The 27,866-nt window shown below is 52.0% G+C and overlaps 13 protein-coding genes across 13 annotated transcripts; 4 read left to right on the top strand and 9 right to left on the bottom strand.

Moving 5' to 3' along the window:
* The first annotated feature begins 201 nt into the window (after positions 1-201).
* Positions 202-1,085, top strand: BO87DRAFT_375469 (molybdopterin synthase catalytic subunit). Its single transcript, XM_025623048.1, has 2 exons — positions 202-985; positions 1,050-1,085. Exon 1 carries the CDS (start codon positions 423-425, stop codon positions 963-965), a length of 543 nt encoding a protein of 180 aa, XP_025481346.1. The 5' UTR covers positions 202-422; the 3' UTR covers positions 966-985; positions 1,050-1,085.
* On the bottom strand, positions 799-2,265 carry BO87DRAFT_332087 (SCO family protein). The gene is made up of 3 exons (XM_025620357.1): positions 1,708-2,265; positions 1,295-1,619; positions 799-1,228 (listed from the first exon to the last, which is right to left on the bottom strand). The coding sequence occupies exons 1-3, from the start codon at positions 2,179-2,181 to the stop codon at positions 1,107-1,109; spliced, it is 921 nt and encodes a 306-aa protein (XP_025481347.1). The 5' UTR covers positions 2,182-2,265; the 3' UTR covers positions 799-1,106.
* Positions 2,266-2,823: 558 nt separating this feature from the next.
* On the bottom strand, positions 2,824-6,189 carry BO87DRAFT_385538 (uncharacterized protein; the record flags this gene model as incomplete). The annotated part of the gene is made up of 4 exons (XM_025624727.1): positions 2,824-5,129; positions 5,478-5,516; positions 5,913-5,920; positions 6,185-6,189. 4 exons carry the CDS (start codon positions 6,187-6,189, stop codon positions 2,824-2,826), a joined length of 2,358 nt encoding a protein of 785 aa, XP_025481348.1.
* A 2,937-nt stretch (positions 6,190-9,126) lies between these two features.
* BO87DRAFT_25889 (uncharacterized protein) lies at positions 9,127-11,155 on the top strand. The gene has a single exon (XM_025618874.1). It carries the CDS (start codon positions 9,419-9,421, stop codon positions 11,108-11,110), a length of 1,692 nt encoding a protein of 563 aa, XP_025481349.1. The 5' UTR covers positions 9,127-9,418; the 3' UTR covers positions 11,111-11,155.
* A 1,668-nt stretch (positions 11,156-12,823) lies between these two features.
* Positions 12,824-13,786, bottom strand: BO87DRAFT_25893 (Yae1 family protein). The gene has a single exon (XM_025618875.1). It carries the CDS (start codon positions 13,537-13,539, stop codon positions 12,877-12,879), a length of 663 nt encoding a protein of 220 aa, XP_025481350.1. The 5' UTR covers positions 13,540-13,786; the 3' UTR covers positions 12,824-12,876.
* Positions 13,787-14,035: 249 nt separating this feature from the next.
* On the top strand, positions 14,036-15,145 carry BO87DRAFT_375475 (uncharacterized protein). The gene has a single exon (XM_025623049.1). It carries the CDS (start codon positions 14,160-14,162, stop codon positions 15,045-15,047), a length of 888 nt encoding a protein of 295 aa, XP_025481351.1. The 5' UTR covers positions 14,036-14,159; the 3' UTR covers positions 15,048-15,145.
* Positions 15,146-15,197: 52 nt separating this feature from the next.
* BO87DRAFT_458013 (uncharacterized protein) lies at positions 15,198-15,730 on the bottom strand (the record flags this gene model as incomplete). The annotated part of the gene is made up of 2 exons (XM_025628842.1): positions 15,600-15,730; positions 15,198-15,515 (listed from the first exon to the last, which is right to left on the bottom strand). The coding sequence occupies exons 1-2, from the start codon at positions 15,690-15,692 to the stop codon at positions 15,198-15,200; spliced, it is 411 nt and encodes a 136-aa protein (XP_025481352.1). The 5' UTR covers positions 15,693-15,730.
* A 190-nt stretch (positions 15,731-15,920) lies between these two features.
* On the bottom strand, positions 15,921-18,217 carry BO87DRAFT_458014 (SD08430p). Its single transcript, XM_025628843.1, has 2 exons — positions 16,387-18,217; positions 15,921-16,335 (listed from the first exon to the last, which is right to left on the bottom strand). The coding sequence occupies exons 1-2, from the start codon at positions 18,135-18,137 to the stop codon at positions 15,996-15,998; spliced, it is 2,091 nt and encodes a 696-aa protein (XP_025481353.1). The 5' UTR covers positions 18,138-18,217; the 3' UTR covers positions 15,921-15,995.
* A 519-nt stretch (positions 18,218-18,736) lies between these two features.
* BO87DRAFT_458015 (uncharacterized protein) lies at positions 18,737-19,926 on the top strand (the record flags this gene model as incomplete). Its single annotated transcript, XM_025628844.1, has 2 exons — positions 18,737-18,817; positions 18,875-19,926. Exons 1-2 carry the CDS (start codon positions 18,769-18,771, stop codon positions 19,924-19,926), a joined length of 1,101 nt encoding a protein of 366 aa, XP_025481354.1. The 5' UTR covers positions 18,737-18,768.
* A 426-nt stretch (positions 19,927-20,352) lies between these two features.
* BO87DRAFT_25918 (uncharacterized protein) lies at positions 20,353-22,165 on the bottom strand. The gene is made up of 2 exons (XM_025618876.1): positions 21,059-22,165; positions 20,353-21,010 (listed from the first exon to the last, which is right to left on the bottom strand). The coding sequence occupies exons 1-2, from the start codon at positions 21,959-21,961 to the stop codon at positions 20,417-20,419; spliced, it is 1,497 nt and encodes a 498-aa protein (XP_025481355.1). The 5' UTR covers positions 21,962-22,165; the 3' UTR covers positions 20,353-20,416.
* Positions 22,166-22,753: 588 nt separating this feature from the next.
* BO87DRAFT_25925 (uncharacterized protein) lies at positions 22,754-23,426 on the bottom strand. Its single transcript, XM_025618877.1, has one exon. The coding sequence runs from the start codon at positions 23,213-23,215 to the stop codon at positions 22,832-22,834; it is 384 nt and encodes a 127-aa protein (XP_025481356.1). The 5' UTR covers positions 23,216-23,426; the 3' UTR covers positions 22,754-22,831.
* On the bottom strand, positions 23,284-24,543 carry BO87DRAFT_375478 (putative esterase/lipase). The gene has a single exon (XM_025623050.1). It carries the CDS (start codon positions 24,341-24,343, stop codon positions 23,342-23,344), a length of 1,002 nt encoding a protein of 333 aa, XP_025481357.1. The 5' UTR covers positions 24,344-24,543; the 3' UTR covers positions 23,284-23,341.
* Positions 24,544-25,506: 963 nt separating this feature from the next.
* On the bottom strand, positions 25,507-27,284 carry BO87DRAFT_375479 (glycosyltransferase family 69 protein). Its single transcript, XM_025623051.1, has one exon. It carries the CDS (start codon positions 27,209-27,211, stop codon positions 25,634-25,636), a length of 1,578 nt encoding a protein of 525 aa, XP_025481358.1. The 5' UTR covers positions 27,212-27,284; the 3' UTR covers positions 25,507-25,633.
* Between the last annotated feature and the right edge of the window lie 582 nt (positions 27,285-27,866).

Below are 27,866 nucleotides of genomic sequence, written 5' to 3' on the forward strand. Positions count from 1 at the left end.
TTATGCATTCTGCCGGCATTAAATAATGAGAAAACGTTATGTCCGACCGCCGCTAACCGCTTCCATAGCCCGTTTGCGCCTGTAAAGCCGAGCTGTGTTCACCGCCTTCCATCAGGGACCTGCTCCCCGCAGCATCTTCGGTGGGAGATAAGGCACGCCGCTATCTAACATCCCAAAGTTGCTGGCACATTTCGCATTTACATTCTCGTTCTGTATGGCATTCCAAGCGCCCTTTCCTGAGTCTCACCGCATTGGCCGTACCAACTTACGCTAACCTTCTTCATTATATCCCTCAAGTCAGCATCCACCTCGTAAACAACATTCGCTCCCCACAAGCGGAATAATACAGTCACAACTGGAGCCCACCGCTCTCAATACATCCACACAATAACCCCTCGCATTTATACCAAACAACACCCACAATGTCCTCCACAACACCAACCACCCAAACCGACCAAATACCACCCCACCTCGACCCCCAAACCTACCCCCGCACAACCACAAACCCCACCCTGAACACCCACATCACGCTAACCTACCACCCCCTCGATCCCACAAGCGCACTATCCAAGATCTCCTCCCCCAACGCCGGCGCAAATGTGCTCTTCCTCGGCACGACACGCAACTCCTTCGAAGACCGCCCCGTCGCACAACTAAGCTACACCGCATACCCGCCTCTCGCGCTGAAGACATTATCCAAGATCGCGGAGGACGCGGTGACGAAACATGAGCTGCTCGGTGTTGTGATCGGGCACCGGCTCGGAGACGTGCCGATTGGGGAGAGCAGTATCGTGATTGCGGTTAGTGCGGGACATCGCGGCGCGGCGTGGAGGGCTGGCGAGGAGGTGTTGGAGCTGTGTAAGGAGAAAGCGGAGATATGGAAGAAAGAGGTGTTTGTGGATGGGCAGGGGGAGTGGAGGGCGAATAGGGATCGGGATGCGGAGGGGAAGTTATTGCAGGGGTGAAATGGGATATAAGTCGGTAGGTGAGTGGTCATGGCAATGATAGGTGACGGGTGGAGAATGCTAATTGACAGTCTTATTTTACAGTCACAGAGTAGGGTATTGTCTATGATACACATCGAGGCAGGCAGAGACCATCACCACTTAGTCCTTCTTAAGGGGCTTGCCCTCCCGCTTCCAGTCATTGATATGTTCCATGATCGTCCTCGTGGCCGACTCAGGCGTATCCTGACGACCGATGCACTCGACAAAGTCGTTATCGGGATCTGTCAAACAAACAAAGTCAGCTTCAGCTCAAGCAACCCCCCCTAAAAAAGGAAAAAGGAACATACCCATCAGATAGAAATAGATACTATGATCGACCAAATAATCCTCCCCAGGCTTAATATCCCTCGGGGTACTGAAGTACACCCGATACTGCTTGCAAACATGCTTAACCTCATCATACGTTCCCGTCAACCCAATAATACCAGGATGGAACTCCTTCAAATAAGTGCGCAGCACCTCAGGCGTATCTCTGGCAGGGTCACAAGTAATAAACACAGGCAAGAAAACATTCTCGCCCTTCGTAGCCTCCTTCACCTTGTCAATAATCTCGGCCATCTTGTCCAACTCATCAGGACAAATATCGGGACAATGAGTAAACCCGAAGTAAACCTACCCCCAAACACACAATACACAATTAGCCTCAATCCCCTTCATGGACCAACCAAGCCATAGGAAAAAAAGAAAAAGAGATACTCACAAAACTATACCTCCCCTTCAAATCCTCCGCCGTAAACTCCTTCCCATCCAAATCCTTCAACGTAAACGGACCTCCCACCTTCGGCTTCCCAACCCCCTTACTCATCTCCGCAATGCGCTTCCTCTCCAACCTCTCCTTCTCAACCCGGAAGTAAATAATCATACCACCGCCCGTCAAAACGAACAGCAGCGCCGCCTTCCACGAGAACGGGCCCGTCGAGTTCCGCGCCTTCAATTGGCCCATTGTGCGCGCGCGAAGGCAAGGCGGAGAGGTCGAAAAAGAGCGGCGGAGTAGTAGTCCTGCATTGTTGCTGCTGCTGCTGCTGCTGCTGCTGCAGCTGTTGATGTTGGTTGCTGCTCTGAGTTGCGCGGAGAAGAGACCGGTCGTCTTTGCGGCGGTGTGTTCAATTGGGGATAGGGCGGAGCGAGAGGTCCGTGTGAGGATCCGGCTCATGGATCTCATTGTTGATGCCATTTTCGGTGTTGTTTGCCCGGGTTGGGGAGGGGGGCTGGTGCACGGATTTTCTTGCCTTGAGGTAGGTGTGGTTTTCGGAGTCCGCGGCGGAGGTTTGGATGTTCGAGACAGCTCGGTCCGGAGGATTGGTTTTCTGGATGGGGTTTAGTGTCTGCGCCTTAGGCATACAAGGATTACTTCGTGTCACGTGTATTTTGGTGCGGGCTAATGGGTTATAGGACTTTTCTTCATTAATCTATAGAATTGGATGCAACCCACGTATAGGGCTTAATATCCATGGTTGAGAAGACATTAAGAATGGTAAAATTACAAATATTACACCCGACCTCCTGTCCAATGACGCCGGTGCTCTCCAATGCACTGCGCGAGGGGACCAGTCGTACATGCTTGCTATGCAAATTATTGCTCGCCGGGAAGTATGGTCGCCGAAGGAACAAGGCCACGCAGGTTGATATAATGGAACAGTAAAAGTAGAAAAGTAGAAAAACCGATGAAGCGAAAACGACAGGTGGTATTTTGACACGGTTCGTGGTGTAAAGACAATGCGAGACTTGGTATAAACGAAAAGAAAATGAAGCAAATGCATCTTTTGTGCCCGAAGGTTGTTGAAAGATGGTATGTACGGAGGAAGTCGGGAGTATTTCACTGTACACTTCGACTGGCTAAGCTGGCCCGACTGGGAGTCGTCCGCGGTTCCTCTTCTTCGATTACATCGCTGAGGCGCGTAGGATGACGATGGCGCGGGGTTACGGACTCCCAACCTGTTCCTACACCCCATCCCGAGCCGCTATAATCGACAGACTGGGTGTAGCCTCCGTATAGAGGTCCGGATGTTGTGGGCATAGAACTGGGTGGGTATCCACCTTCCTCTACTGACCCATGCTCATACTCATCGCTCGCTTCGGACATGGCAGGCTGGTAAGCAGTTGACTGGCCCTGCGGGTTGCGGCGGTAGCTGCTGCCGGCCTCTTCTTCTCCTTGCTCGCTACTAGCAACGCTGGGGCCGTAGGAGCGGTCATCATTCTCAGAGGTTGGCCGAGCTGGATATGCGGCGCCCTGTTCATAGAAATGTCCAGGATATTGTCTCTGAGCTTCCGGAGATGATGATGGAGGTTCCTGAATGGGCCTATGCCCTTCCACAAAAGGATCGGTACCGGTTGGAGACGCAGGAGTTTCATAGTATTGACCTTCCGTCACCGCTGTGGTTCTCGCGGCGCTCTCACCACTTGCGTATGGGTTTTCTCGGGTTGGCGGGCGATTGGTATTATGCCGACTGGCGGGGCCTGGGATCATCGGTACGACCTGTACGCCTCCGACTAATGTAGGTTCTCCATTCCGGAGGGATGTAGTGCGGTCGCGTTCTTCTTGTTCGCGCCGACCCAATTCTTCCCATGCGCGGCGGGCCTCGTCTTTGGAAATTTGCAACTCACGGCGCATTTCTTTCAGCAGCTCTTCGGCGCGTGACTTGTCGCTCTCTGCTTTCTGCAGTGAAGTGAGAGTATCAGACCGAGCTTGTCTCTCAGTCCTAACCTGCCTCTCTAGCTCCGCTAACAACTCTTTTGAGCGTTCTTGTTCAGCACGTGTATCGAAAAACCAACGCTGGAACTTGCGCTCCGATGAGGCCCGCAGGCGCTGCAACTCAACCACGGCATGGAAAAGATTGGCACCAGCGGCAGAAAGGTCCGTCACCTGGCGCGCCATTTGCTGATTCAGAGGATCGCGCTCGAGCGCTTCATTGTTCTGCTCCAGCTTGCGAATCCAGTAACCAGTCAAGCCTTCCCAATGGGATGAGAGTGTTTCCCATCGTTCGAAGGCGTGAGGGAACGGAATTCTACGAGATTGTTGCTGGCCTTGGGAGCTTGGCTGTTCAGACGCCGACTGAGCTGGCTGCTTGGACCACCCGGCAGAGCTCTGCGGGGCAGCCTGAGGCTGTTGAGATGCACTGGGCTGCCCAGCCGAGGTAGTCGGCCTCAGAGGTCCATGTGCACCACCAGTTCCAGGGATAGACGCAGAGGCTTGAGGCTCTGGTCGTTTCGTCGTTGTGGAAGACCGCTCTGGGATTTGCGTCCTTCGTTGCGAAGTTCTGTCACCGGCAACGCCAGCAGCATAAGCTTGACCGGGCCTATTCTGCTCCTGTTGCTGTCTGCGCTCGATGTCATTCTGTTCCCGATCCCTCGCCTCCTGCTCTGCTTTCTTGCGAGCTTCTCGATCCCGGCGTTGCCTCATGATATCCGTGGGCGTCCGCACACCACTTGCAGGGTGTGGGTTGACAGGGACCGGGCCTTGAGCGGCGCGAGTAGATCCATTCTGAGTACGGCCATTGGCTCCAAAGCCTGACGGACCGGGGGCACCCGCGACGTCAGACATGGGCGCATTCACTTCTTCCCAGTCTAGCGTAAACGGAATTGGTTTGCGAAGTGCTTCCTCCAAGGTCCAGAGAATAGCAGACGCGGTGCGCGGGGAGACACTGGTTGTCCTATGGGGCCAGTACGATTTACCTGGTCGCCGGGAGGATTCCTCTTCCGAGTCGGCCTCTTCGTCGTCTTCTTCGGTTTGCGCCTCAGACAGTGCTGGACGCAGAGCAGCGAGACCACTTTGGTGTTCCGAAGCGGGTCGCACGACCACCGGTATAGTCTGTTCTACCTGGGATGGCCTTCCGGAACCATATACGGACGGAGGTCGCTGGGAAAGTCTGGCTGTTCTCCGCAATGAACGAGTGCTTCCGAAAGCGCTCGAGGGTCGAAGTGACGGATGATGGGTAGAGTCAGGAAGGAAACGGGAAGCAGCCTGCTGCTGGCGTTGCGGTGAAAGGGTCGTAAATGTTGTAGGGTCGTTAACGTCGTAGGTCTCGTCAAAGTCGGCGCGGTTGCGATGAGACACCGCTGAAGATGGAGGATGCTGAAACGGGATATGCGACGACAACGTGGGTGCGAATTGGGATTCGGCCCCTACAGAATGGGACCAGGAACGAGAGCCCTGCAACCAGACGTGGGTTTTGACAGCGTGTCAGGAGAAATATGCACAGCTCCAGCAGTATCTAGCACTATCCAGCACACAAGATGAACCCGCCGCTGTGTATGTCCGATGGGTTAGCACAAAGAATGCTGCACAGTGGGTAAATTCATTCGAAACACGACAGAATAGTAATGGGGCGCGTGGAAGCAGTTCAGAGCGAGCCACGCAAATCGAGAGTGAGAGGGGATTTGAAGGCAGTGGCTGGTCGAATAGGGAGACGCCGTCGCAGAATTACGATGGCTGGGAAATTGGGAAAGACAGTTGCAGCGACGGGATCTTACCTGTACCAGGAAGCGCCCTGCAGACCGCAACGAGCACCGCTAGAGGCTCGTAGCAGTCATGGAGCAGAGCAAGAAAGCCCAATGGCTCCCGCGGAGGATTCAAGGCCGGGTAGCAGCGGTCTGAGTTGTATGAACAACAGCTAACTGTGAGGCGGGCGACGGAGGGTGGAAAAGGAAGGGAAATTGAAACGGGAAAAGATCGGGAAAATCGATGAGGAGCGCGTTGTCAGTCACGCCGGGCACCAAAAAAAAAAAAAAAATCCACCCTCCCGATCGATGAGGAAGACTGATTCTCTGGATCTGCACTACCACCCCCAACTGCACCGGATTCAGTCTCTGAATGTTCGCCGCAGGCACTTAAGAAGGATGGTTGACCCGCCGATGGCCGTGATTCACAACACTGCAGGCCAAGATAATTCCTACCACACGCCTTACCTTCCCACCTTCAATTTACAAAAGGTCGCACAGATAGACTACGATGATTCAGATGGCCCGTTGTTTGGACAACAAACTAATTGTCTACCCAAGGTGAATCAATTGGTTTTTATTTAGGCAATTCATGTCTCTCTTTGTCTTCCGAAGCCCTGTTGCTCATCGGGTTATAGCAATGAAATCATCCATCGAACGATTTTCCTGGTCGTTCGCTCTCCCCTCCACTGGAAATGGACACTGTGCTTCACAGTACTCTAAGATGATATCAAACCCACTCCATATGTATTGCATCATGGCCCCGTCGGAAAAGACATATATATAGAAACCAACGCTAGTCCAAGCTTCGTCGCGGTAATGGCCCAATCCCTAGCGGGTGTGCTGGCAATTCCTGATTGGGGTTCAACTTAGTTCCACGCCATGATTAGGTAGCTGCCAACTAGCACCGCCATGTACCTGGCCAGTGGCCCAGGTACTGAATCACGTCGCTGGCAGACTTTCGGTAGTTCAGGCCGTCATTTCTTGCTGGAGAAGCCTCTCGATCTCGAAGCCTAAAGGAAAGTAGGATGATTGGCACCATACGAAGGAAAGAGGCCCCTTGATGGTCTGTGCTAGAGTTTTCAGAGCCTGGATACGGCCAGGGCCGGCTGTCGAATCAACTCCACTCTGGGTCCATCTAAAAGCACAGACCCGGTGGTGATGACGATGGAGCGTTGGCTTATTCCTCCACGGTCGCACAATAAGCGGTACAACCACACGGAAAATATATCAAAAGGGTTTCTCGGAAGGGGAGTAAGTAAATGTGATGAATCAGTTCTGTCTCGTTTCCTACGAGACCAGAGCAATTACTGAACCAGGGCGCCTTCGTTGAGAGGGGCTATAGGTTCTATAAAACAGGATTTCGGCGTTGATCGTGGGGTCCAGGTGCAATTTGAGCCTCTTGGTGGAAATTGGACCTGTGAACACTCGGGGTTATAGCTGAAGGGTTAAATTTTGCAAAAGGACGAGCAATAGGCAAGGGCCTTCTGAGTCGGGTATTAATTGAGTTCAAGGGAGGCAATCCGTCCGACCCGGTTTCAGACCTGTCGAGATTCCTTGCAGTAAGTCTCACCACTCTAACAAAACAGCCACTCTTGACTAGAATAGTTACATAACGTTTTCTTGGGCTGCGGTAATGCCTGAATAACATTCAAATCCGTTTATACATCCAATTGATGATGTTTCGGCAATGATTCAGAAGTCCAGCGGAGAGACAATCCAAGGACAGGGCAAATAGTGACTGTTATTGCCTGCGCACAAGTTGTCAGCTGGGCTTGATCCCATGCAAGTAAACGAATACTAGCTGCTCAAGGATACGTCAGGATCATACGCCTTCATCCCGAATTACCCGTGAAGAAGCATCAGTAAACTATGCAAAAAGAATTCCGGGAGGCGTCAATAATTATGACTGGCAAGAAACGTTGGCGCTTCTGCGTTAACATCCATATGGGGAAACCAGAGCCAGCTTAAAGACCTGCCCTATTACACCTACAATGGCCTACACACAAAACATTTCTCACTACACCGAATTGGTGTGCAAAAATGATTCCAATGCATAACCGGCGGAGCAGTTGTGGGAGAGATGCATGAGTAAATGCAAAACCGCATCGTCATGCACAGGTCCGGGAATGCGGGCCATGCAACTTCGTGCTTCCCCGACGGTCTAGATGCCTGCTAAATTTGTACGACAAAGTCTCCTAAAGCCGCACTGTCAGTCACTCGAGCCGCCACAGGCCCGAGGCCAGAGTGGCCTTACTCAAAGTAAACGCAAATGGGCATGATGCGATCAGTGATCAGTCTAGACGAAACGAGGGCAAGGTATGGATGGGTTGATAGAAGATGCTTTGCCAGCCAGGCAGAAAGGATACGACGTGGTTGAGTTTTCAATGACATGCTATGGAACGGTTTTACTCTTGTGGTGAGGGTAACGGTTTGCAAGGACGATTGCTGCCGATAGATGCACATTATGCCAAACCCAAATCTCGGACGTAAGAAACCACTTTCACCGACTTCAGGTTCAGAAACTGGCTGGTTCAAGGACAGGGGCTAGGGAGTCTATTGCGGTAAAAGAGCCAGTATTCTGCAGACCTCACAGCAAGGACTTGAGTACCAAGTCCAGCAGAGCGGCAAGCCAGCCGTTTCGGAGAATAAATGCGTGGGGGGCAAGACCTTCTTATACCCAGACAACCACCTCTTCAAAAACGACTAAACTCAATCGATCAATTACACCGGAAAGAACTCCGGCCTTCCAATGCCTGAACTGCAGTATCCGCAGCAACCTGGAATTCTGGAATGCGGGTCATGGCATGATCTTTGTATAGCCAATTGCCAAGAACCATTTGCGTCAGATGGGATCTGCTCAGAACTTGAGCTTTGGCACTGAAAAACTACGTCGGAAACTTCGACTAAGAAGATAGTTTCTTTGACAGTCTGGTCTAATTATCGCTCGAGGTTAATGAGCGGAAGAATGACCCGCAACAAAGAGATGGAGGTCACGGATGACAAGGCCAGACCCAAAGATCGGCTGCCGATCGGCCACCAGAGCCGTGGTTGAGTCCGGCATGTCCTGCCTCTGCCATCCGCGACCACCTCTGTTCTGCTTCTTTCTTTGAGACCAGGTTCCTGGAACAGACCCCAGCCTGTATCCACGGCTCTGGAATTGCCGGCATAGTTCAGAACATTGTCTACGCAGGTTCCTCGAAATCGCACTGACAGCAAAGGCAGGCCTCATTCAGAAAGGTCCTGTAGTATCGCTAGCCGCGCTTACTAGCGGGACAATCATGCAGGACCGGTCGACTGTATGCATGCAGGCCCTATTTTTGCGCTGCCAAACCTGAACATTGGGAGTAGATAGCTGATGATAATGGAGGCACGCCCCTGGACCTCAGCTGACAAGCCCGCAATGCTTTCGAATCGCAACGCTGCAGACAGCAATTGTTGACATTATACCATTCTCAGGCCGAGTCTGAAACTCCAGGGAAACTGCACAAGGTTATAATGCCGAGTCAGAAAACCAGGACCCCGCGTCAACAAAGTTGCGGATCGGGATTCCGGGGCCTCCCTTGCTCCAGCGTCTATGGTCTGCCGCCTTGCTGCACATCCCCATCCCTACCGAAGGAGACCATGTAAGGTCTGATAGGTCCTCAGAGTCAGTGCGCTCGGACGTTCGAGCTTTGTTTACGCCTTTCTGCATTGGCATGCGCCGGGGCTCCTCCCCGACCTAGCCACCATCCAGCAATGGGGCTGCCCTAGGCCAGGATAGGCATCACTGTTATTTTTGGGGAAGAGATGTATAAACATATCCCCTCCGCCCTTGACCCTTTCTTCGTTTCTGGCCATCCTCATTCCTTCGTTTGTACCTAGTCTCTCCTTTGAACCTGTATGAACTGCATCCGTCCCTTTCATTTCTGATGGAGTTTCTGCGTGTCTGAATGCACCACATCAAATTCACACCGGCGTCATAATCATAGCCCATGGCTGACGGATATCCTCGGCCTCCCGGCGAATCCAACGCCTTTCACAGCTGCCGGAACCGATCACAGACTGCAAGCATTTTGCCAACAGCTACGCCACCTAGGAAGCGGGCATCATCATTCTATACTGTTAGAGGGCCAGAGATTGTTGACGAGTCAATCCCTGATCCATTCTACCTGGAGCATACTCCAGGAGGCGCCTCGCCCTGGGGCAGTCGTCGACCGGGTAGTCGCGATGTGAGAGGCAGTGAAGAAGGTAACCCGTATTCAATGATATCCTCGGTGTATTCCAAAGACATTCCCTTTGCTGTCACTGCACGCGGTGAATCTGCGAGATTGCGATCCAACAACAACCGATCTACCTTGTCTGTGGTCGAGCTAGAACATCAACTTGGTCTTCAGCAAGTTGCATCATCCCGTCCGTGGGGAACAGCCTCTGGGCATCACGACCACAGTTCGTTCAGCTCAGTGCAGACCGAAGCTACACCAGACTTGACACCCAGCAGCTCCTTCTCATCCAATTACTCTGCTCCCATCTATCCTGACAACTCCCTCCCCGCGGTAGAGTCTCTGCCAGTGCACGCCCCTCCCATCCCGCCCAGTCCTAGGCACAACGTATATCCTTACTCGTCCACTCCCTTGAACCAGTCGCAAGTAACTTTGTGTACACAGCCCTCCACGCCTGTACGACAAGGACGACCGCATACAGCGACGCCTAACGCGTCGTCGGATACCCTGGTCATGCACCAAGGAGACAGTCACGATCCTCCCTCCCATCGTGGGAAGCCATTGCCATCTTTACCTAATGGAGCCCGGAATGGCATTGCCCATAACGGCAGGAAGGGGCCCCCTCCACCAATCCGGCCTCCTATTGCTCCGTCAATGATCTCTCCCCCGTCTCGCATCAACCCCGTGACTATGGAGCCACACGCCACTCATTTTGAGAAAGCAATGTTCATACCTTCAAATGATTGTCCGAGTCCTGTACCTAGTCCCAGTCCAGGGTCGCCCTTGCTTGAACGCTACCCCACAGCCAGCTCAGCGCGTGATCGCCCATCCACCTCAGCGTCACGACCAGCTTACTGCGAACAGTCAGTCTGGGAATCCGACTCGGACACCGAGTCGGTCGATCCCAAGTCGCTGTCCAAGAAGCCAATGGACAAGTTGAAGAAGGTTCGCAGTCGAGTGCATCTAAGGGTAGCCAAGTCGGCGCCAAAGCTTCAACCCCCGCAAACACCCAACAGTCAGCACAGCAATCATTTGGAGAAGTTCTCTTCCATGCCCGATCAGCCCCCAGAGGATCTCTGCCCGTCTCCCGCGCGGAAAACCGTCAAGGCGCGGTCACGAGAGGCTTTGCGGCCAGCAGCTGAGACATTGCGACTGGTTGCCCCATCCACGACTTCTCTTGTACCACCGCAGTCCAGACGCGGCAGCGGTCAAGCGCGCACCATCGACATTGACCGAACAACTGCAGCTGCAATGCAAGCAAAGTCACGCCGCCGACCCCGGTCTGACTCGAAGAAGTCACTTTCCCCGGAGCGTGAGAAAGTGTGCACCCTCTGTCGCGAAGAGCGATCCGACAAGGCCATCCTATCCCTGGCACGACCCCCACTCTATAAACGGGTGTGGGAGTCATTGCGTGTGCTGGGCTGTCATGGCGACATTACACCTCGGTCCCGCAGACCCATGTAGTTATTCCCGATCCTTTTCATTTTCTCATTCCTGTTCGAAAACCAAAAGTCCTAGACGGCGTTAAATGATGTACGGCTATTTGCTACGATCTACCAAAAACCACCCCTTACGGCCCTGTCCGACGATACTGACTGGATCGCCATGATTGATCTAATGTTTATGACGCTGAACGCAAAACGACCCGCCAAAATCCCTACCGGCGGATGATGACAATCCACATACATATGATGGATGCGCGGCACCATCGATGCCCATGTCCAATCAATGACCTGACGAGACGAATATCCGACGAGATGGAAATCTCACCGGTAGTCTCGAAACGATGCAATGCAATGCGAACGCGCTGCGATGATTCATGTAACGATGAGGCAACGAACTGATTACGATAGTTGGTCTCATACCACTCTTTTGTCTCACTTACTTACTGATTTATGCTGATGCCTGTCTGTATTTGTGTCCATCATGACACCCATTTCCTTGTCTGTCTGTCTATCTATCTACTGTCACTCGCTCCTAACCACCCACACTCACTACCCACTATTGCTTGCAATTGCCCGCACGGGCGCGCCTGTCACTCACTCCATACTACATCAATTACTGAGCTTTTCTCAATCTATACCATAAACATACATACCATATACCATAACAAAGAAAACCACATTCACCACACCCAATGAATACCCCATTCCTCACCGTAGCCATCCATCAATCCGTACCTCATGAGTTGACCGACACCATGCCCTCTTTCCCAATCCGAACAAACCAAAACAAACGGAACCACAAAGGCCCAGATTCCTACCCTACTGGAAAGAATTCCCATCGGCATGTGTGGGGTTTTTCCAGCGAGGGGATTCCAGTAAAAACACGGGAACTTAGTCTACTGTAGTTCAGTCCTTGGCTTATCCATTCATTCATTCATTCATTCATTCACCCCTTGGAGCGCTGCGATGCGATGCGACGCGGCCGCGGGCTAGCTCGGGCTTACTAGGGATGTTCCGTTCCATCCCTTGAAGAAATGAGGTAGGATCTGGCTACTACTGAAATCTCAATTGTCTGTGTGAGTGATTGACTCGCGTCATAAAACCGGTTTTTTGGCGGCCTTAGTTTAGTACTTTTGTGAATTTTGGTTGAAGGGTTGAATGGTTGGTTAATTTGGGTCTTGTGCATAAGGTTTTTGTCTATCGTATCTAGCTAGGAACCTTCTTTGTTTAGATGGATAGATGAATGGATAGGTTAGGCTTTAGTAGTAACGGTTTGGAACACCACTCACTATTTCAAACCATTTCTCACACCATGTAGATAGATAGATAGATAGTATCTGTCTTCTGCTCGGCACAACTACATACACTCAACGTAGTCATTCCACATCCAGCGTGAATTTAACCACCACCCAGCCATAGCTGCACAACGCCATGCAGACAAAGTCCCCTCCGTACCTTGCAGCCACGTCCCGTCTCGACCATCCGGCCATTCTGTCCTGCCGTCCCGACAGCAGCAGGGGAGGGAGCCAGCCAGGTAGCCATCCCGAGACCAGACCCCGACGTATGTATGCAGTGCTTCAGAACTGCATCCAAGCCAAGACTGCCTGCCGGCAAACAAGCAAGCAAGCAGAGAAATTCCTGCTGCGGGTCTCCTGGGAAAAAACATCCAGGCTAGGCTGACATGGCCCCGATCCTCTAGTTGAATTCCGACAGGCGCAAGGGCCCGCCAGAAACAGAAAATAAGAGGTGGGAGAAGAATAAAAAGTACCATCCTCAATCACCCATTCAGCTCTCCTCCACATCCACCTCCTTCCCCTCAGCAGCAGCAGTAGTATCCTTCATCTCCAACGCATCCATATTCTCCTCCCACCTCGGCACCCTCACTTTCTCCTCCCACTTCCCTATCGCACCCTCACCCTGTCTCCCCAATCTAATCTCAGCTTTCTCCCCCTCCGAAATCTCCTTCTCACTGATCCCCTCGAATACCTTCCGCACATCCAACTCCTTCACAGCTTGTTGGTACAACGCTAGTATCTCCGCGCGTTTGGCTTGGCGTTCCTCGTCGGTAATTGTAGTAGGAGTAGAAGTAGCAGTGGCGGCGCCATTGGTGCTGGTAGCACCCTTCCGACCACCCGCCGAAGGCAGCTTCTTCACCACGGCTTTCTGGCTCTCATCGTACCCGCGTAGCACGCCCTCGAGAATACCGAGGATCGTACCGGCGCGCATGCCGAGTTGGGCGCCGATGGGGAAACCGGCGTCGAAGCCGGATTGGACATGGGAGGTTTTGGAGGCGCTGATGCCGTCGCGGTAGCCGGCTGTGACGTGTTGGCGGCGGAGGGAGGGGAGGTCGGAGGGTTCGGTGGTGGTGGTAGTGCTGGAAGGGTGGGGATGGGAGTGGTGGGTTGTGGGTGGGGGGGAGGAGCCGAAGATGTCGTCGAGGGTGGACATGCTGGTTTGGGGTTTATTGATCGTAGAGGTGTAGTTTGCGAATTGTTTGTATGGAGAATGAGGAGTGGTGAAGGTGTTGGTGTTGGTGTTGGAGAAAAATTTGGGCGGGGAAGTGACGAGATGAGATGATCGGCTGGCGGGGTGGGTCGGGGTTGGTGGGGTTTAATCTATTATCTACTACAGAGTATTTATCAGGGCATGAGCTGGTCTGATTATTGCAAAAGATTATAATTAGAATGGATATTGGCATTTATTTGGGCTTTGTGATATACTAATATTTGAATTGTATTGTTATGTGACTGTTCGTCTATTGTACATCCCGTCAGATCATCCTTCAGGCTGCATCGGACTAAACCCTTAACGCAATCCAAGTAATAGTAAACTAACAGCTAATTAGCGGAACTCAGGGTCATACGACCACGTCCGTTTCGGAGCCTGATTCTTAGATGGGTGATCTTCCTTATTTATATCCGAAGCTATCCAAGCACAAGTCTCATTCCAACTTCCTTTATCCCATTGACTCTCTATATTTATATCCTGCACACAACCACCCCAATTCCTACCTATATATTCCCCTTCTTCATTATTACTAGTCAACACCTTCAATAGACACAAACATAATGCGCCCCTCAACCCGCCTCCTCATCCTCACCACACCTCCCATCATCCTAACCTACACCACGCACCGCTACCTCTGCACCCTCGAAGCCAAATACCCCCCCATCGACCCAACTACCACCACCAGCCTCGCTCTCCGCACCCCAAGCAATCCAACAACCCAACACTGTCCCGAAATCGACGTCTACGAGGCCAAACACATACCAGTGAAATCACTCCTAAAGCGATACTCCACACTTCTCCAATCCTATCCCAAAACCCACGACTCCACCACAACCAACAAAGCAACCCTAACCAACGCCTGGATCCTCACCTTCCTCAACACCAAACCCCTAATAGTCGAAGGCAGCCTCGCCGGCTTAATCAAGAATAAATCCTACAGTCCCGGGGATACAGGCCTCACTGATCCGGAATTCATACCTACATTGACACCTACAAATACATCTTCACTCACATATAAACTATCATCCCTATTCATCACCCCCAAACCCCACAACCCCCACAACTCAGACCACCCAATAGAACAAGAAAAAAGAAGCGACCGCCCCCTCCTCAACTCCATCTTCACAATCCAACACTCCTCCCTCACAACAGGCCTCCTACTCTCATGGTACATGCCCGACGAACCGCGCCTCTTCTTCGAGAAAATCGCCCGATGGGGATACCCCTGGCGACTGATGAGCGGGGGGCGACACGAGCTGAACATCTCAGAGGTGTATATATACCAGGGAGAAGAAGTAGTCGATGTACGGTTCGCCTCGGCACATGACTATCAGATTATAAGTGACGAAGAACAGACGCAGAAGATTGTTCCTGCTTGGGTGGGGAGGTTGCATCGTGGGTATGCGAGGGCGTTGGTGGATTGGGCTGTGAGGGATTTGGATGCTTAATTAATCTAATTTGACTAGTCGTGACAATCTCCGCTCTGTATATATATATATACCATTTTCATATCTAGTACATATGATCTCATACCCCTCCACCATAACACATCATCAACCGCCGGAGAAAGCGAAGTGAAGTGAAGAAAAGAAGGGAGGTTAACAATCCCCCCCATGCTCCACAACCCCCCACCCCAACCACCCCCAATACTTAACACAAACCTCCCACCCATCGCGAATCACCTCTACCTTTCCAGAGCCATTCCCGCTGCTCCCACACACATCATACAGACATAAATCGTATGTCGTCGCGCCGGGACTCTTCCACGAGAAGGTGTCCACCGCGGACACATTCACGCTGGAATCGAGGGTCTCGCATCCATCTGCTGTGCCTGACACGCCTTGTCGGTGGAAGAGGGATAGCTCGAAGCTGGTGGTGTTGGGGTCGCAGCCTGGTGAGAAGAGGCGGAGGTCCCACTGTATATCATTGGTAAGGTGTTAGTGGTGGTGGGGGGAATATAACAGTTTTGAGGATGGGAGGGGAGGAGGGGGAGGGCGAACGTTTTTGTAACGGAGGGTTTCTAAGGAGGAGGTGTATGCCCCTGGGAGAATGGGAAGTAGGGTGGTTATGGTGGGGAGGGGGGTGAACTTCATTGTTGATACTAAGTAGTGATAATCACAGTAACTATTCATGGGAAGTCAGAGGAAATAATAGGAGGAGGCTGGGCTGTCTATATTTATATCATACAGACAGTCCCTGCAGATCAGGCACGCTAGTGCTTCACATCTCCGCTAATGCAGGGATCCGGACCAAAAGAGCGAACGAACCATGGGCTCGCTTACCCTCGCACAAAGTGTCATCTGGATACTTTCAATGCATCCGTCTGATTCTTCATTCATGTCTAGACTCTTGAAGGTTTTATGCTATATTTAAAATACATCGTGGAAACGGACTGGCTAGTGTCTGCCCGGGGTTAATCTCCACGCCCGGAGTGGCAGACCTTGCAGTTTCAAAACAGCCGGCCGGATGAAGAAGAAAAATGTCACTACGCCAATCAACACACACAGGATGTTTGTCGTGTAGTATCCGTCGTGTTGGACGTGGCAGGTGCCTCCTCCGTTGACGCAGCGCGTCCGGTCTGGCTCCAGTGCACATGAGAAGGCCTCCGTGACGAGGTCACCCTTTAGTTTCTCGGCCGGAGGTGGCACCGTTGGTGGAACACATGTTGCCTCGGTGAACATGTCCACTAGTTTAAGGATGAAGTATCGGGGGAATGTACCGCCCAAATTGGAGACACTGTTAGATGATTAGTGAAGGCCACTTGCAGGGTAGAGTAATAAAACTTACGTTGCGAGCATCGTCATGTAAGTACCGCCGATGCTTGGGTCGGCGATGCGCGCATGGAATGCACTCACCGCCACAAACATCACCGTGTTCATGAACGTCGAAAACACATGCTCTCCAATCACTGTCAGCAGGTACCAGAACGGGACCTGCTCGGCCGACGGGAAAATCATCACCGTGATCTGGGCCAGAACGGCTGCCGCCAGTCGTCCGATGAACGCCCAGCACCACAGCCGCATGGGCGTGTACTCCGTCGACCATTTGCCAGCGTAGTATCCCAGCCCGATTTCAAAAGGAAAATCGATCAACACCACTAGCGCCATGTTGTCTTGGCCAAATCCCTTGTCCAACAGCTTCAGACTCGTCACCCCGTCGTTGGCTTGGAAACCAATCTTGGCGATCAGATGGACCAGGATGATGGTGTGAATGTTCTTAAGCTTCAGCACATTCCACATACTGCGGTACACGTCCATGATGCTATCGCGTTCATGCGTCCGGTCTTCCTTCTTCATGACGGCCAGACAAGTCGTAACAACAAGATAAGCCCAGCCCCAGAACTTCAGGTACGTGCCTAGCGACAGCAAACCACCTTCCGCAGGAACGGCCCGGAACCAGCGGTTTGCAAAATCGGCCGAATTGAAGGCCAAAAACACAGTGTAGGACAGGAAGTGGCCGGCTGTCAATCCCACCGTCTGGGCAGTCGATGCGTAGGAGATATTGGGTGGCGACATGAGGGTAATTGCCCATCCATCGACCGCAATATCCTGTGTGGCGCAGAAGAACACCAACAAGAACCACCAGTATGTAAAGTTCCAGACGCCAGCACCACCATTGGCGCCCGCCTCCTTCATCATCTCTTCAATGCGTCCGCCGAGATAGATCATGGCCAATCCGGCGATGACCTGGATGGGTGTGATCCAACTCTTGCGCCTGCCGAATCGCCGGCTCCAGATGGCATCGACGATAGGGCTCCAAAGCAGCTTCAACGAGTAGGGGTAGGAAGCGAGTGAGAAGACACCGATTTGACCGTATGACAGGTACGGCTTCAGTAGGAAAGGGACGGACCCGGTGGCCAGACCCATGGGGATACCCTGGAGGAAGTATAGCACACACAGCAGCAGAAAATTTCTCCGGTCGCTGGCGGGCAGATTCGCGAAAGAGGTCGTCGTCATGGCGGGCGTTTGCGGGGTCATTGGAGGATCTTGGTCGAGAGTGAAACTAGGACGTGACATGAGGCGATTCGCCCGAGCGGACGTAGACTCGACAGAGGTGTCCCTCTTTCGCATCTCGATGGAGGAATCCATGCTGTCGCTCGCGTAGCCGTTCTGGCCCGTCGCTATGGTCAAGGAGGGCTTAGAGCGGCGTTTCAAGACCGTGCGGCCTTTGCGCTTCATGGGTGATTTGCCACGATGGGAGGGAGCGTGCGGGTGTCGTGAGTGTAGAGAGTGACTGGGGGAATCCGAATCGGAGAAGTCGGGCTCAGATGGTGAAGGCGAGAGAATGGCGGAGTGTTCGGGGCGATAGTCAGAGAGGTGGTCTGTGTAATGTAAAGGATGGTGGTGTTCACGCGTGTCGGTGCTGCATGCTAGAGACTGGAGTTCCACCTCCTGAGGACGATCCGCTGCGGAATGACGATGTTCGTGGGAAGAGTAGGGATCCGCAGGGTCATGGAGGGAGGAAGAAGCGGAGAAAGGGGGAAGACGGGAAGAGGGAGACGAAGGAAGGACTGGAACAGGCCGGGATGAGGCATCCATTCGACGTGGTGGAGAGAGGCGAGTAAACTTGAGGCAAGCTGGCCTCAAGCGTCAAGCTTGTTTGTCCACAGCTGCTTGGCTGGAACCGGCGATGGCTCCCTTGTGATTGGCTGTGGTCAGCCGTCATTATTAATGTTGCGCATTAAGGGCCTGGCGATCCCTCCATGCGTTGATTCTTCAGATGCAGATGGAATTAGTACCTTAGTAAAGATCTCGTGCTGGGGTATTCCTGTGTGACAACAGAGCCTCCAATTATGACGACTCATAGCTACAATTTATTATCTTCTCCACCATAAGGTTCAATACTTATACATTACAGTAGCAATAACGAGTCTATTCAACATACACCTCAATAGCTTATTCAGGGATAAACATTCAAGTCTCCTCCCCTCCCCCCAAAAGCAAGGACTAAGCAAATACCCAGCCGACCCAGCACGGTGGATCACAGACCAGGATACAATTTCGTCCGCCAATCGAACTGCAACCTTGAAAGGAGCCGCGGGCCCGGGATCCCCCTCACGTGATGCAGCTCCTGTCAACAAACACCGCCTATCACCACCACCAAACATAGTACTCCATCATTAAACTCTCCACCACCCAAACAACATACAACACCCCCTATACTAACAAAATGGACACCGACGACCTCGACTACGAAATCTCCTCCATCCGCGCAGAAAGTCCGTCCCCTTATCCCCTAACTCCACCCACAGACAACCAACTAACCCACCCGCTAGTCCGCACCCTCCAACACCGCCGTCGCATCCTAACAAGCAGCCTCCTCTCCTCGCGCGCACTGCAACGCCTCTCCAAATCCCAACCACCAACCCTCGCCTCCCAACAACACCAACAACAACAATGGACCGACATCTCCCCCCTAATCCAAAGCACCTCGACGCACGCGCAAACAAACCACCACCGCATCGCCTTCTCCACAACCACCTTCCCCTTCACTGACCCCTCACCAACCTCCGAATCCCCCAACCTCCTCGGCATCCGAATAGACATTTGCGCGCGCGACGGAACATACACGAAACCATACTACATTCTCCTCCGACGGATATCCCCCAAGACACCCCAAGATGGAGGGAAGAAGAGAGAAGTGCGCGTGCACAAACATACCGTTCCGGCAGTGGTGGATATGAGGAAATTGGAGAGGGTGTTTTTGCCGACTTCAACCGCTCTAAATACTTCCCAGGATGGGGAAGACGCGATGATGAACGAGGATCAGGAACAGGAGCGACAGCTCAAACCATGGAAACACAAGACGCGCAAACAGGATCTCAAGTCCTTTGTACGGGAAGTGCGCAAGCAACTAGTCTTGTGGCATTTACGGTGTGATGCGGTGCGCTATCTGCGGGAGAAACTGGGTGTTGTGAGACGCGGGGTGAATGATGATGATGCTATCTATGAGGATGATGAGAGGCCGTGGGAAAGGGATGTTCTTGGTCCTAATGCTTCTACGACGGCGGCGACTGGGGGTAGTGGTGCGGGGGAGGAGACGCGCATAGCGAAGAATGAGCTGGGGATTGTCTCGTTGGCGCCGACGGCGTTGGAGGCGGTTTATGTGCGGGTGGAGTGGGAAGATGGGCGCGTGGGAAGGTTCAAGATTTCTAATACGGGGGTGGTGGAACGGGCGGTGGTGATTGGGGATAGTGGGAGAGATAAGCAGACTGAGGGGGTTATTACGGGAGGGGATGGGAGGGTTGAGACGTTGTTGGAGCGGCTGGGGAAGAGTCGTGGAAGTGGTAAGGAGGCTGGGTCTGTTTCGCCGGTTTCTGATGTGTGATCGATTAACTGGTTGGTGAGATTTCGTGTGTTTATTGGCGTTTACTGGGTGCATGACTAGCGAGCTGTGATTTCAGATATTCCAGAATTTGTTAGAATTTATTCTTTCATATTGGGACTGACCGTCCTATTGGAAACATAAAACAAGGTCTATTATAAAGGGGAATATCCACTATCAACGCTATGCACATGAATGAACCTGTATAAAAGCGGCTGTCGTATATGATGCTGGATGCTCGCTCCTGAACGACACCAGGCAGCGACAGAAGAAGTGTAAAGAAAGGGCAAGGAGTGACAAGAAAGTAATTAATTACAAAAAGTGTAGAAAGTGTAGTGAGTATGAGACATTAGTGTAGTAGTATATAGGAACTGCATATATGCATGATGAGACCGAGGGAAAAAGGAAAGGGTATCACTTAGGCATCACATCGTAATCAAAGCACCTGTCCCCCTCTCTTGTGGTGCACCGGTCCCTCATCACCGCTGGCAGATCATGTCTGGTCGGTCACGCAAATGGCCGAGTCGCGCGTTTCATAATGCGAGTCGTTAAACGACAAAGGGGGCAGTGGCCCGTACGGCTGCCCGTGTTGCACTTCCAGTTTCTTTCGCAAGATGGCTTCTTCCAGGGTCCAGCGGTGTCGTAACCTCGACTTTTTGGCGTCAAATGCTTGTAAAATGTCTGCTTCTTCCTGCTGATGCTTCTGCTGCATCCGCGCAAACTCCAAGGCATGCTTATCAATCAGATCATCCAGCTCTCTTTCCATTCGCGCGATGGCTTCCTGGAGTCGCAGTTCTTGGCGGTCGCGCAACACCTTGATCTTGGCTTGATGCAGTTGGTCCATGGTGTTGTGATCGTGATACTCTTGTGCCAACTGAGCTTTGTGTTGCGCGGTAAACTTGCGACTCGGCACTGGGTCTGCTTTCGATCCGGATACGGGCGATGGCGGCGGGTTCGAGTTGTTAAAGAACCCTTCCATGTATTTGATGCGCGTGCGCGAGTTAAGTTTCGCGCGTTCGAATTCTCGCATTTGCTCCATTTCCACTGTAAGCTGTCGTTCCTCCATGCGGATGGCATCGGCCGTGTTCTGCAAAGGTCAGTAACTATGATACAGCCATTAGTAATAATGACGAACCTTCTCGCGCTTCTTTTCTTCCGTGCGCTTGTTCTCTGCAAGTTGGTCCGTAACGATAGACTGCTGTCTCCGTCGCAGTTGTGCCATGAATGCATCCTGAAAAGCATTATGCCGGTTCATCTCCGCTATGTGGGACTCGCGCATCTGGTATAATTGTGTATCATCCAAGCTTCGCTGCATCGATTCATGGTCGAAGACAGGAATCTCCAGCCTGAGAACCTGTTTATCTTCCTCGGCGGAATCGTTATTTTGTGCTTCCGACGGTTTCGACTCGATGTATACTCGTTCGACGCCTTTTTCGCCTTTAGCGACGGTGATCTGCGCGGCGGGCGGAAGGAGGACGGGGGATGGCGATCGCTTCTTCCTAAAATGGATCTTCCCGATTGCCGACTTGAGCGTTGATTTTCCTCTTTCCCTTTTATCCGCGGAGGTCATGCTGAACATTGATGCACGGTTCCCGGGTGGCCTAGCGGCTAGGCTATCTATCCCCGGCGCCAACCTTCCCTCAAAAGAGCTATAAGATGTCGGCCGAGTAGACATGGACGCGAATGACCGAGTGCTGCCAGCCTGGACAGGCTCGGAGGCGACGGTAAAATCGGAGAGGGACGAGGCAAGTTGATCGATATGCGGCGGGGTCTCGAGGGACGGAATGACTTCGTATGTTGAGTTGCGATCGGTCGAGGAGCCAGAGGATCTGATGGGAGAGGACAAGTCCACCATACCGGAGGCAATGGATGCAGCCAGAGATGCCACCACCTCGACTTCCGGCACCTTTAGCCCCAGTTGACGTGCATCCTCCACCAATTTTTGTTGTCGCGCCGTTTCTGATTCCTCGGAAGGTAGAAGAAGAACTTCAGTGCGGTACCGAGACTCGTCGACCTCGGTGAAATATATCGGCTCCATGATGCAATTGGCGATGGGCGGGATCGTTAATCACACATGGAGCACGTATCCCGGCAGAAAATGACACTAATAACAATAACGCCGATAGGCAGTTCGAAAAATGAAGAAGATGGGCAGTACGAAATAATAAAGTAGAAAAAGAAAAGGGGTTCAAGTATCAACGACGCGAATCGCGAGACGCTATAAGGCTCGTCCACAGTACTAGGAGCACGGTGGACGAGATGGAGGCGCTCAAGAGCAGCATCCGACTTGCGGGGAGGGGCGAAATCTGAAAAGAGACGGGATGGGAGAAGGAGAGGGAAAGGAGGGCGACTCGTCGACTGAGGACGGAGGAGTCCAAAGAGGAGGGAATGAGCTAATGAGAGAGAGGATTACTCTGCGGCGGGCCAACAGCGAGCAGCAGAGGCAATGCGACAACCTGATTTGGGCCTCAAGTTCGTTATTGTTATTATTGCGACCCACGGCCCACCTGACCGATTCTTCCTCATTAAACGGCGGCGGAGGCCCAGTGGTAATCTGCTGCATCCACTATGGGGGGTGGGCTGGTGGTGTGCTTTAGTGTGTATGGGGGATCGTTGCAGAATCAGCACGTTGATTATCGCGGCGCTTTTCTTTTTTTTTTTTCTTTTTTTCCCTTACTCAAAAAACGAAGTATTTAACCATATTCCCTGTCACCAGAACGGAGGAAAAGGGAAAAAAAAAAAGGCAAAATAAGTGCTAATAGTCATTGTTGAATCTGACACAAAGTGACCAACCAGGCTATCAGCCATGTTACTCTCAACCTCGGGACCGACTCAGGCACCAGGGCGTGGATACGTTACCCGCGTAATCCTCATACCTCCTTCCCCATTTTGCCTGGCAAACCGCCCGTCACTTCTGAAACAACCCCCTCAATCGGGCCATGATGTAGGGTATAGGGTAGGGCCACTGGGTGTCAGCCGCCCACCACAGTGACCACACAGCGTTAACCGCGGTTTCAACCACTGCAACACCATGGCTTAAGGTCACGAACCGCCGCTTCAGGATCCCACGCGGTTTGTTATAAGGATTGGCATGGTGGCCCACTGTTCCTGAGTTTTTGTTTTTCCAGACCCTTCTCTTCATCACGCTTTCTTCCTGCTCGTCCAGTAACATGCTGATCAATTGAAACCGATGGGGACCGATAGTTGCTGGGTCGCTTCCTAGTGCCAGACTAGGCAGGAGGGGTGGTGATGGTGGTCTGATGTTTCCATGGATGGCTTGAGTCTTATCCATCCTGACAACTGACCATATTCACCGCTTTTTACCTCACGCTACACATTAAGAAAGCGAGGTTGCGATACGAAAAAATCTCACTTTGTGTAGATATGTGTCTATGATACATCTCTCGAGACAATACATCTACCTCGACAACATGGCTGCCGCCATGGCATATGTCTTCTCTCTTGCATCAGCCTGCACCGTTCCCGGGCGAGCAGATTTATCCCAGCCGTGATTGCAGCTCTGCATTCGCTGCCGCACCACCTCCTTCCCCGGTTCCTTGGCAATTTTCTCCGCCAGCGCCTCCGCCTCAGGCGCCAAGTTGTCGCAGGCCGCACTGACAATCATCACCCGCGCAGGGAATCGGTCGGCACTAGCATAGAGCGGCGAGATTCTCGGGTCACGGGTATCATATGCAGCATGCGTGTAACACCTGTCAAAAATCTTCGAGATGACAGCGGGGATCGCTCTGCCTGAAGTATCCGGTGCGGTCTTCAACGCCGGATCCGTATGCAGGTCCACCACAGGATAGACCGCCAGAACGGAGTGGAAGGTGTCTGACGAGAACAGGTTGGCCGCAGCAGCCAGGGAGAGGTTACCGCCCGCACTGAACCCCGACAAAGAGACACGGCTAGGATCGAATTTCTCGGGCTGTCCCAGAACCCACTTGGCCACATCCTCGGCATCGTTGAGAGCTGCGGGGAAGGGATTCTCGGGTGCTAGGCGGTACTGGACATCGAGGACCGTACGGTCGGTTTCGTGACTCATCTGGCGACAGAATGCATCGTCGGCTCCGTGGCGAGGGAGCATGAACCCACTGCCGTGGAAGTTGATCAACACGGGGGTCGGCCCTGTGGATGCGGTTGCATTTCGGTAGACGTGGGCTTTGATAGTCCGTCCTGAATCGCGTGACGGAATCTGATAGACGTCATCTGGCGTAGCTTGCGTATTTTTCTCGGGGGCGATGAACCGCCTGATCACGAACGCAAGAAATTTGTAGTAAAGGTAAACGATAGAAAACATTGCGGGGTTGTTTGCCGTTTGCCGAGGAAGACAAAGAGGCACAAAAGGTGAGCTTAGCCAAGATATCAATTGCAGCACTGCTGTAAGTACGAAGTAGATGCTCAGGAGGAGACAGCGCATGAATGAACACGTAGGAAACTCGCTCCAATTCAATTTCCCTTTCTTATCTCGCTCCCCCCGAGGATGACGAAATATTCGCGTGGCTATCGCGAGCGCCATTTTTGGTCGGTTCCACTAACGGGCCACGATTCCACTAACCACCCATTCCACCAAAAGCTTGGTGCACGAGGCCATGCTTTTGTGTCATTCGAGTACCGCTCGGAGAATTTCACCCAACACCATTAGCAAGACTCAACAGCTATATAGTAGGACAAGCGGATCATCTGCTCTGTGGACATGTCCTGTGTAACTCGAGGTTATCCGCGATGTTCCGAACATCCTGGGAGCCGAGGTGCAATGGTTATATTTGTTGTCATGATACTATCTGCCAATTAGCTACTAGTAAGTAGTAGGAAATGATGCGCCATGTCTGAGGTTGAAACTCGGACACCCGTGGCCCATTTCATGCTTGTACTCTGTTAGTAGTCTGAGGCAGATTTAAAGTTTAAGCATTACTCCACCAACAGGTTGGAATGAAACACGATTTAAGATACTGCTTCACACTTCGGTCATACCTCGGCTAACCCCTGTTCAGTATATGAAAATGTGGATCGTAGTTGAAACTTATGCTGGTATTGATCACTTGGGAGTTACCCGGTTCAGTTATCCCAAAGGAGAATTGCATATGATAGAAGATAACTTTAAGAGGGGTTTATTACTCAGATAGAATGAAATTTCTCAAAGTCGGACAGCATAGCAAGCAGAAGAGATAGCAAAATGGAATCGAAAGAGGAGGTCAGGTGTCAAACAGTAAGATCGGACTTGTCCCAGCTGGGATGATGTTATTATCAGGCAGTCGAGGGAGGTCACATAATTAGTCACGGGTGTTAACTGGATACTTAGACTCGTGCAACTATGCACAGGGTAGCAGGAAAGCCGTTTACAGCAGGCAGAAGGTCAGCAGCAGCAGAGAGAGGGAGACAATTGGTTCAATGAGGGCTCGCCAGTTGCCATCATATTGTATGTTCAGAAAATCTATTGAGTTTGTAAAGGAATATACCGTAATTTCTTCGAATATTATTCTATGATGAAGGTTAATGGTTGTTTATAGGTTATAGTATCCTCTATACAATAGTCATATGCTTTTACTTTTGGTTCGAAAATGTGACGAATGAAAATCTATAATTTTTAGTCCCCTCTAAATACATCATTAGTACATCCCGGCGCCATGGTTCATGAATGATAGTGAATGCTCGACAAAAATCCAAATGAAAATGAAGCAACAGACGTTCATCGCCCAAACAGGCAGACTCAAGACGGCAACCCCGGGACAGGTACAGAGACCCAACCCCCCTCGCCAGTCTCTTCCCGATGAGAAAGGACCTGTAGGTCCCATCTGCCGCAGAATCCATCGTAATTAGCAATCCGTGTCACTTGCGAAAATGATCCGCCTTCTGTCGAATTATCCCCTACCCAGACCGTTTCTTGCACTTCTTCGCCGGGAACCTCGGCTCGACGCGGATTATAAAACGGAAGACCAACCGCAGCGCTAAAAAGCCAATGGGCGATAGAATAAAGTCTCTCTACCCGACGAGTAACCCTGAGCCAACTGAAAGAGCGAGGGTTGTAGGCCACGCGAATGAAGGGGTTCATATAGATGCCTGAATCTTCCTCGCCGTCCCTCTCAGCCTTGGCCGCACCTATGGAGGAGGAAGAGGGCCAGCTTTGAATATCCGCATGTATCAAACAACATTCGGACGATTCCCAGAACAGATCCTCCTCACCGCGAAATTGCACAGGCACGCGACGTCCGCGGTAATATGTTGGCTGATCCGTGTCTGTTGCTGCTGGGATGCCGCGCTGGAAGAACCCAGCATCGAAGGCAACCATTCCTCCCCAGCAGCTACGCACCCGAACGGAATCGGTCCCCTGCAGTACATCCGAGCGACTCTGGGCTTTACCCGCAGTGGTGAACCATGGAAAGAATGGAAGACCCATGCCATAGCCCTCAAGGTCGCGCGTGGCAAAGGTATCGTAGAACTTGAACGGGTTGATAAAGTCGACCGCACATGCGGCTCGATAATCCGGGCGGCCGTCGCGGGTATGTGTCGAGAAAAGAAGCTGCAGAGCATCCAGGGGATCGAAGTAGACGTCGTTCAAGAAGAGGAGGCGGTCGAACCGATGGTTCAGATCATCCAAGGGACGCAAGGCCCGGTTGCGGACCTCTGCCAGGTAGGCCACGCGGCGCACGTGGCTGGATCCATTGGGTAGCGTAACGGTGGGAAAGCCGGTGAAGTTGAAATGTTTGTCGTAAACAATGGATTTGTTACAACGGACTCGGTCACTCAGCGCCGACAATGCCTGCTCGCCAGTTGCATCGCTGTCATTTTCATAGATGCTCAGGAAGACACGGTCCGGCCCGATCATGTCGATCAGATCTAGAAGACTCTGGCCCCACGCGCCACCCGCCAGAGCCCCAGTCTTGTCATAGAGGCTGATCGCGATAAAAACGGTAGAGTTATGTGGATTTCCCCGGCCTGGAGTTGTGGAGCCTTGGACGGCTGATTGCAAGGCACGGTAGTGAGGAGGCAAGTGAGTGTAGGACGGGAATAATACAAAGGTTGTAACAATTAGGCCAACCAGCACGTAGAACAGGATGGAAACAATCCTACGGATTGTGAAGGTATCAGGAGAATAACGTCGTTGTATGCGCCATTTCGCTGCTCGGGATGTCTGGAAAAGAGTGGCTTTGAGACGTTGGACGCGGGAGACTCGAGCACGAGTGGGATACCCATCTGTAGACTCATCCCTCGCCAGTTCAAGTTCTTCGGCATTGTCGAACGAAGTGCGAGCGACGGGCTCGTACCAACCACTTGTGAAACGTCCCATAATGAATCTGGCCACGACAGTGTCGAAGGTTACTCGAGCGGGAGATCTTACAGGGGGATTTGGAAGTCGGAGCCTACTTCATATTTCTTTTGGGCGCTTACTTTTGGGCTTACTGTGCAGAACAAACACTTTGCCCTTTCAATTTTAGATTCATGTGGTTGCCGATCGCTGCATATTTCTTGGTCATCTTGAGCTGCATGATTTACTAAGTAATAGTGCTTCTTTCGACCAATAATCTATAATAAGCAAAAGTACTCACCAACTAGGATTAGTACCGCTGCTAGTACAGTTACTACTGCAGCCGCTAGGGCAAGGCTGAGGCCATAGGCAACGCTATTTTGCGTAGTACAGTAATTCCAATAAGAAAATAGAACCCCAGCCACAGCTATGTTAATGGGGCAGGTCTGTAGTATCTAAGCATATAAAATATAAGAACAAGGTAGCTGGTGATTTCCTTCTTACATTGTAGCACTACCTACTCAAGCATCATACCAAGGAGCCAGCCTACAGGCAGCAAAGGCTATGTGGCCTGATTGTTGATGGATGTAGCCTAAATTACTTATACAACTAAACGCTGACAGAATGAAGTGGATCTCTCAACGTAACGTTGTTAACACAGGATCGCCTGAGGCGTCCTGGTGTTCGCCGGGAAAGA

The sequence above is a fragment of the Aspergillus neoniger genome (assembly GCF_003184625.1).
Source record: "Aspergillus neoniger CBS 115656 unplaced genomic scaffold BO87scaffold_11, whole genome shotgun sequence".
Lineage (NCBI taxonomy): Eukaryota > Fungi > Ascomycota > Eurotiomycetes > Eurotiales > Aspergillaceae > Aspergillus > Aspergillus neoniger.

Excerpts from the sequence above, each read along its gene's own strand:
- BO87DRAFT_25889 (XM_025618874.1), top strand. The coding sequence starts at position 9,419 with ATGGCTGACGGATATCCTCGGCCTCCCGGCGAATCCAACGCCTTTCAC.
- BO87DRAFT_25918 (XM_025618876.1), bottom strand. The coding sequence starts at position 21,961 with ATGGAGCCGATATATTTCACCGAGGTCGACGAGTCTCGGTACCGCACT. Across the intron at positions 21,011-21,058 it reads AAGAAAAGAAGCGCGAGAAG|AACACGGCCGATGCCATCCG; the intron begins GTTCGTCATTAT and ends TGACCTTTGCAG.
- BO87DRAFT_25893 (XM_025618875.1), bottom strand. The coding sequence starts at position 13,539 with ATGTCCACCCTCGACGACATCTTCGGCTCCTCCCCCCCACCCACAACC.
- BO87DRAFT_332087 (XM_025620357.1), bottom strand. The coding sequence starts at position 2,181 with ATGGCATCAACAATGAGATCCATGAGCCGGATCCTCACACGGACCTCT. Across the intron at positions 1,620-1,707 it reads TGAAGGGGAGGTATAGTTTT|GTTTACTTCGGGTTTACTCA; the intron begins GTGAGTATCTCT and ends GTTTGGGGGTAG. Across the intron at positions 1,229-1,294 it reads TATCTATTTCTATCTGATGG|ATCCCGATAACGACTTTGTC; the intron begins GTATGTTCCTTT and ends TTTGTTTGACAG.
- BO87DRAFT_25925 (XM_025618877.1), bottom strand. The coding sequence starts at position 23,215 with ATGGATAAGACTCAAGCCATCCATGGAAACATCAGACCACCATCACCA.
- BO87DRAFT_375475 (XM_025623049.1), top strand. The coding sequence starts at position 14,160 with ATGCGCCCCTCAACCCGCCTCCTCATCCTCACCACACCTCCCATCATC.
- BO87DRAFT_375478 (XM_025623050.1), bottom strand. The coding sequence starts at position 24,343 with ATGCGCTGTCTCCTCCTGAGCATCTACTTCGTACTTACAGCAGTGCTG.
- BO87DRAFT_375479 (XM_025623051.1), bottom strand. The coding sequence starts at position 27,211 with ATGGGACGTTTCACAAGTGGTTGGTACGAGCCCGTCGCTCGCACTTCG.
- BO87DRAFT_375469 (XM_025623048.1), top strand. The coding sequence starts at position 423 with ATGTCCTCCACAACACCAACCACCCAAACCGACCAAATACCACCCCAC.
- BO87DRAFT_458014 (XM_025628843.1), bottom strand. The coding sequence starts at position 18,137 with ATGGATGCCTCATCCCGGCCTGTTCCAGTCCTTCCTTCGTCTCCCTCT. Across the intron at positions 16,336-16,386 it reads TACATGACGATGCTCGCAAC|TGTCTCCAATTTGGGCGGTA; the intron begins GTAAGTTTTATT and ends ATCATCTAACAG.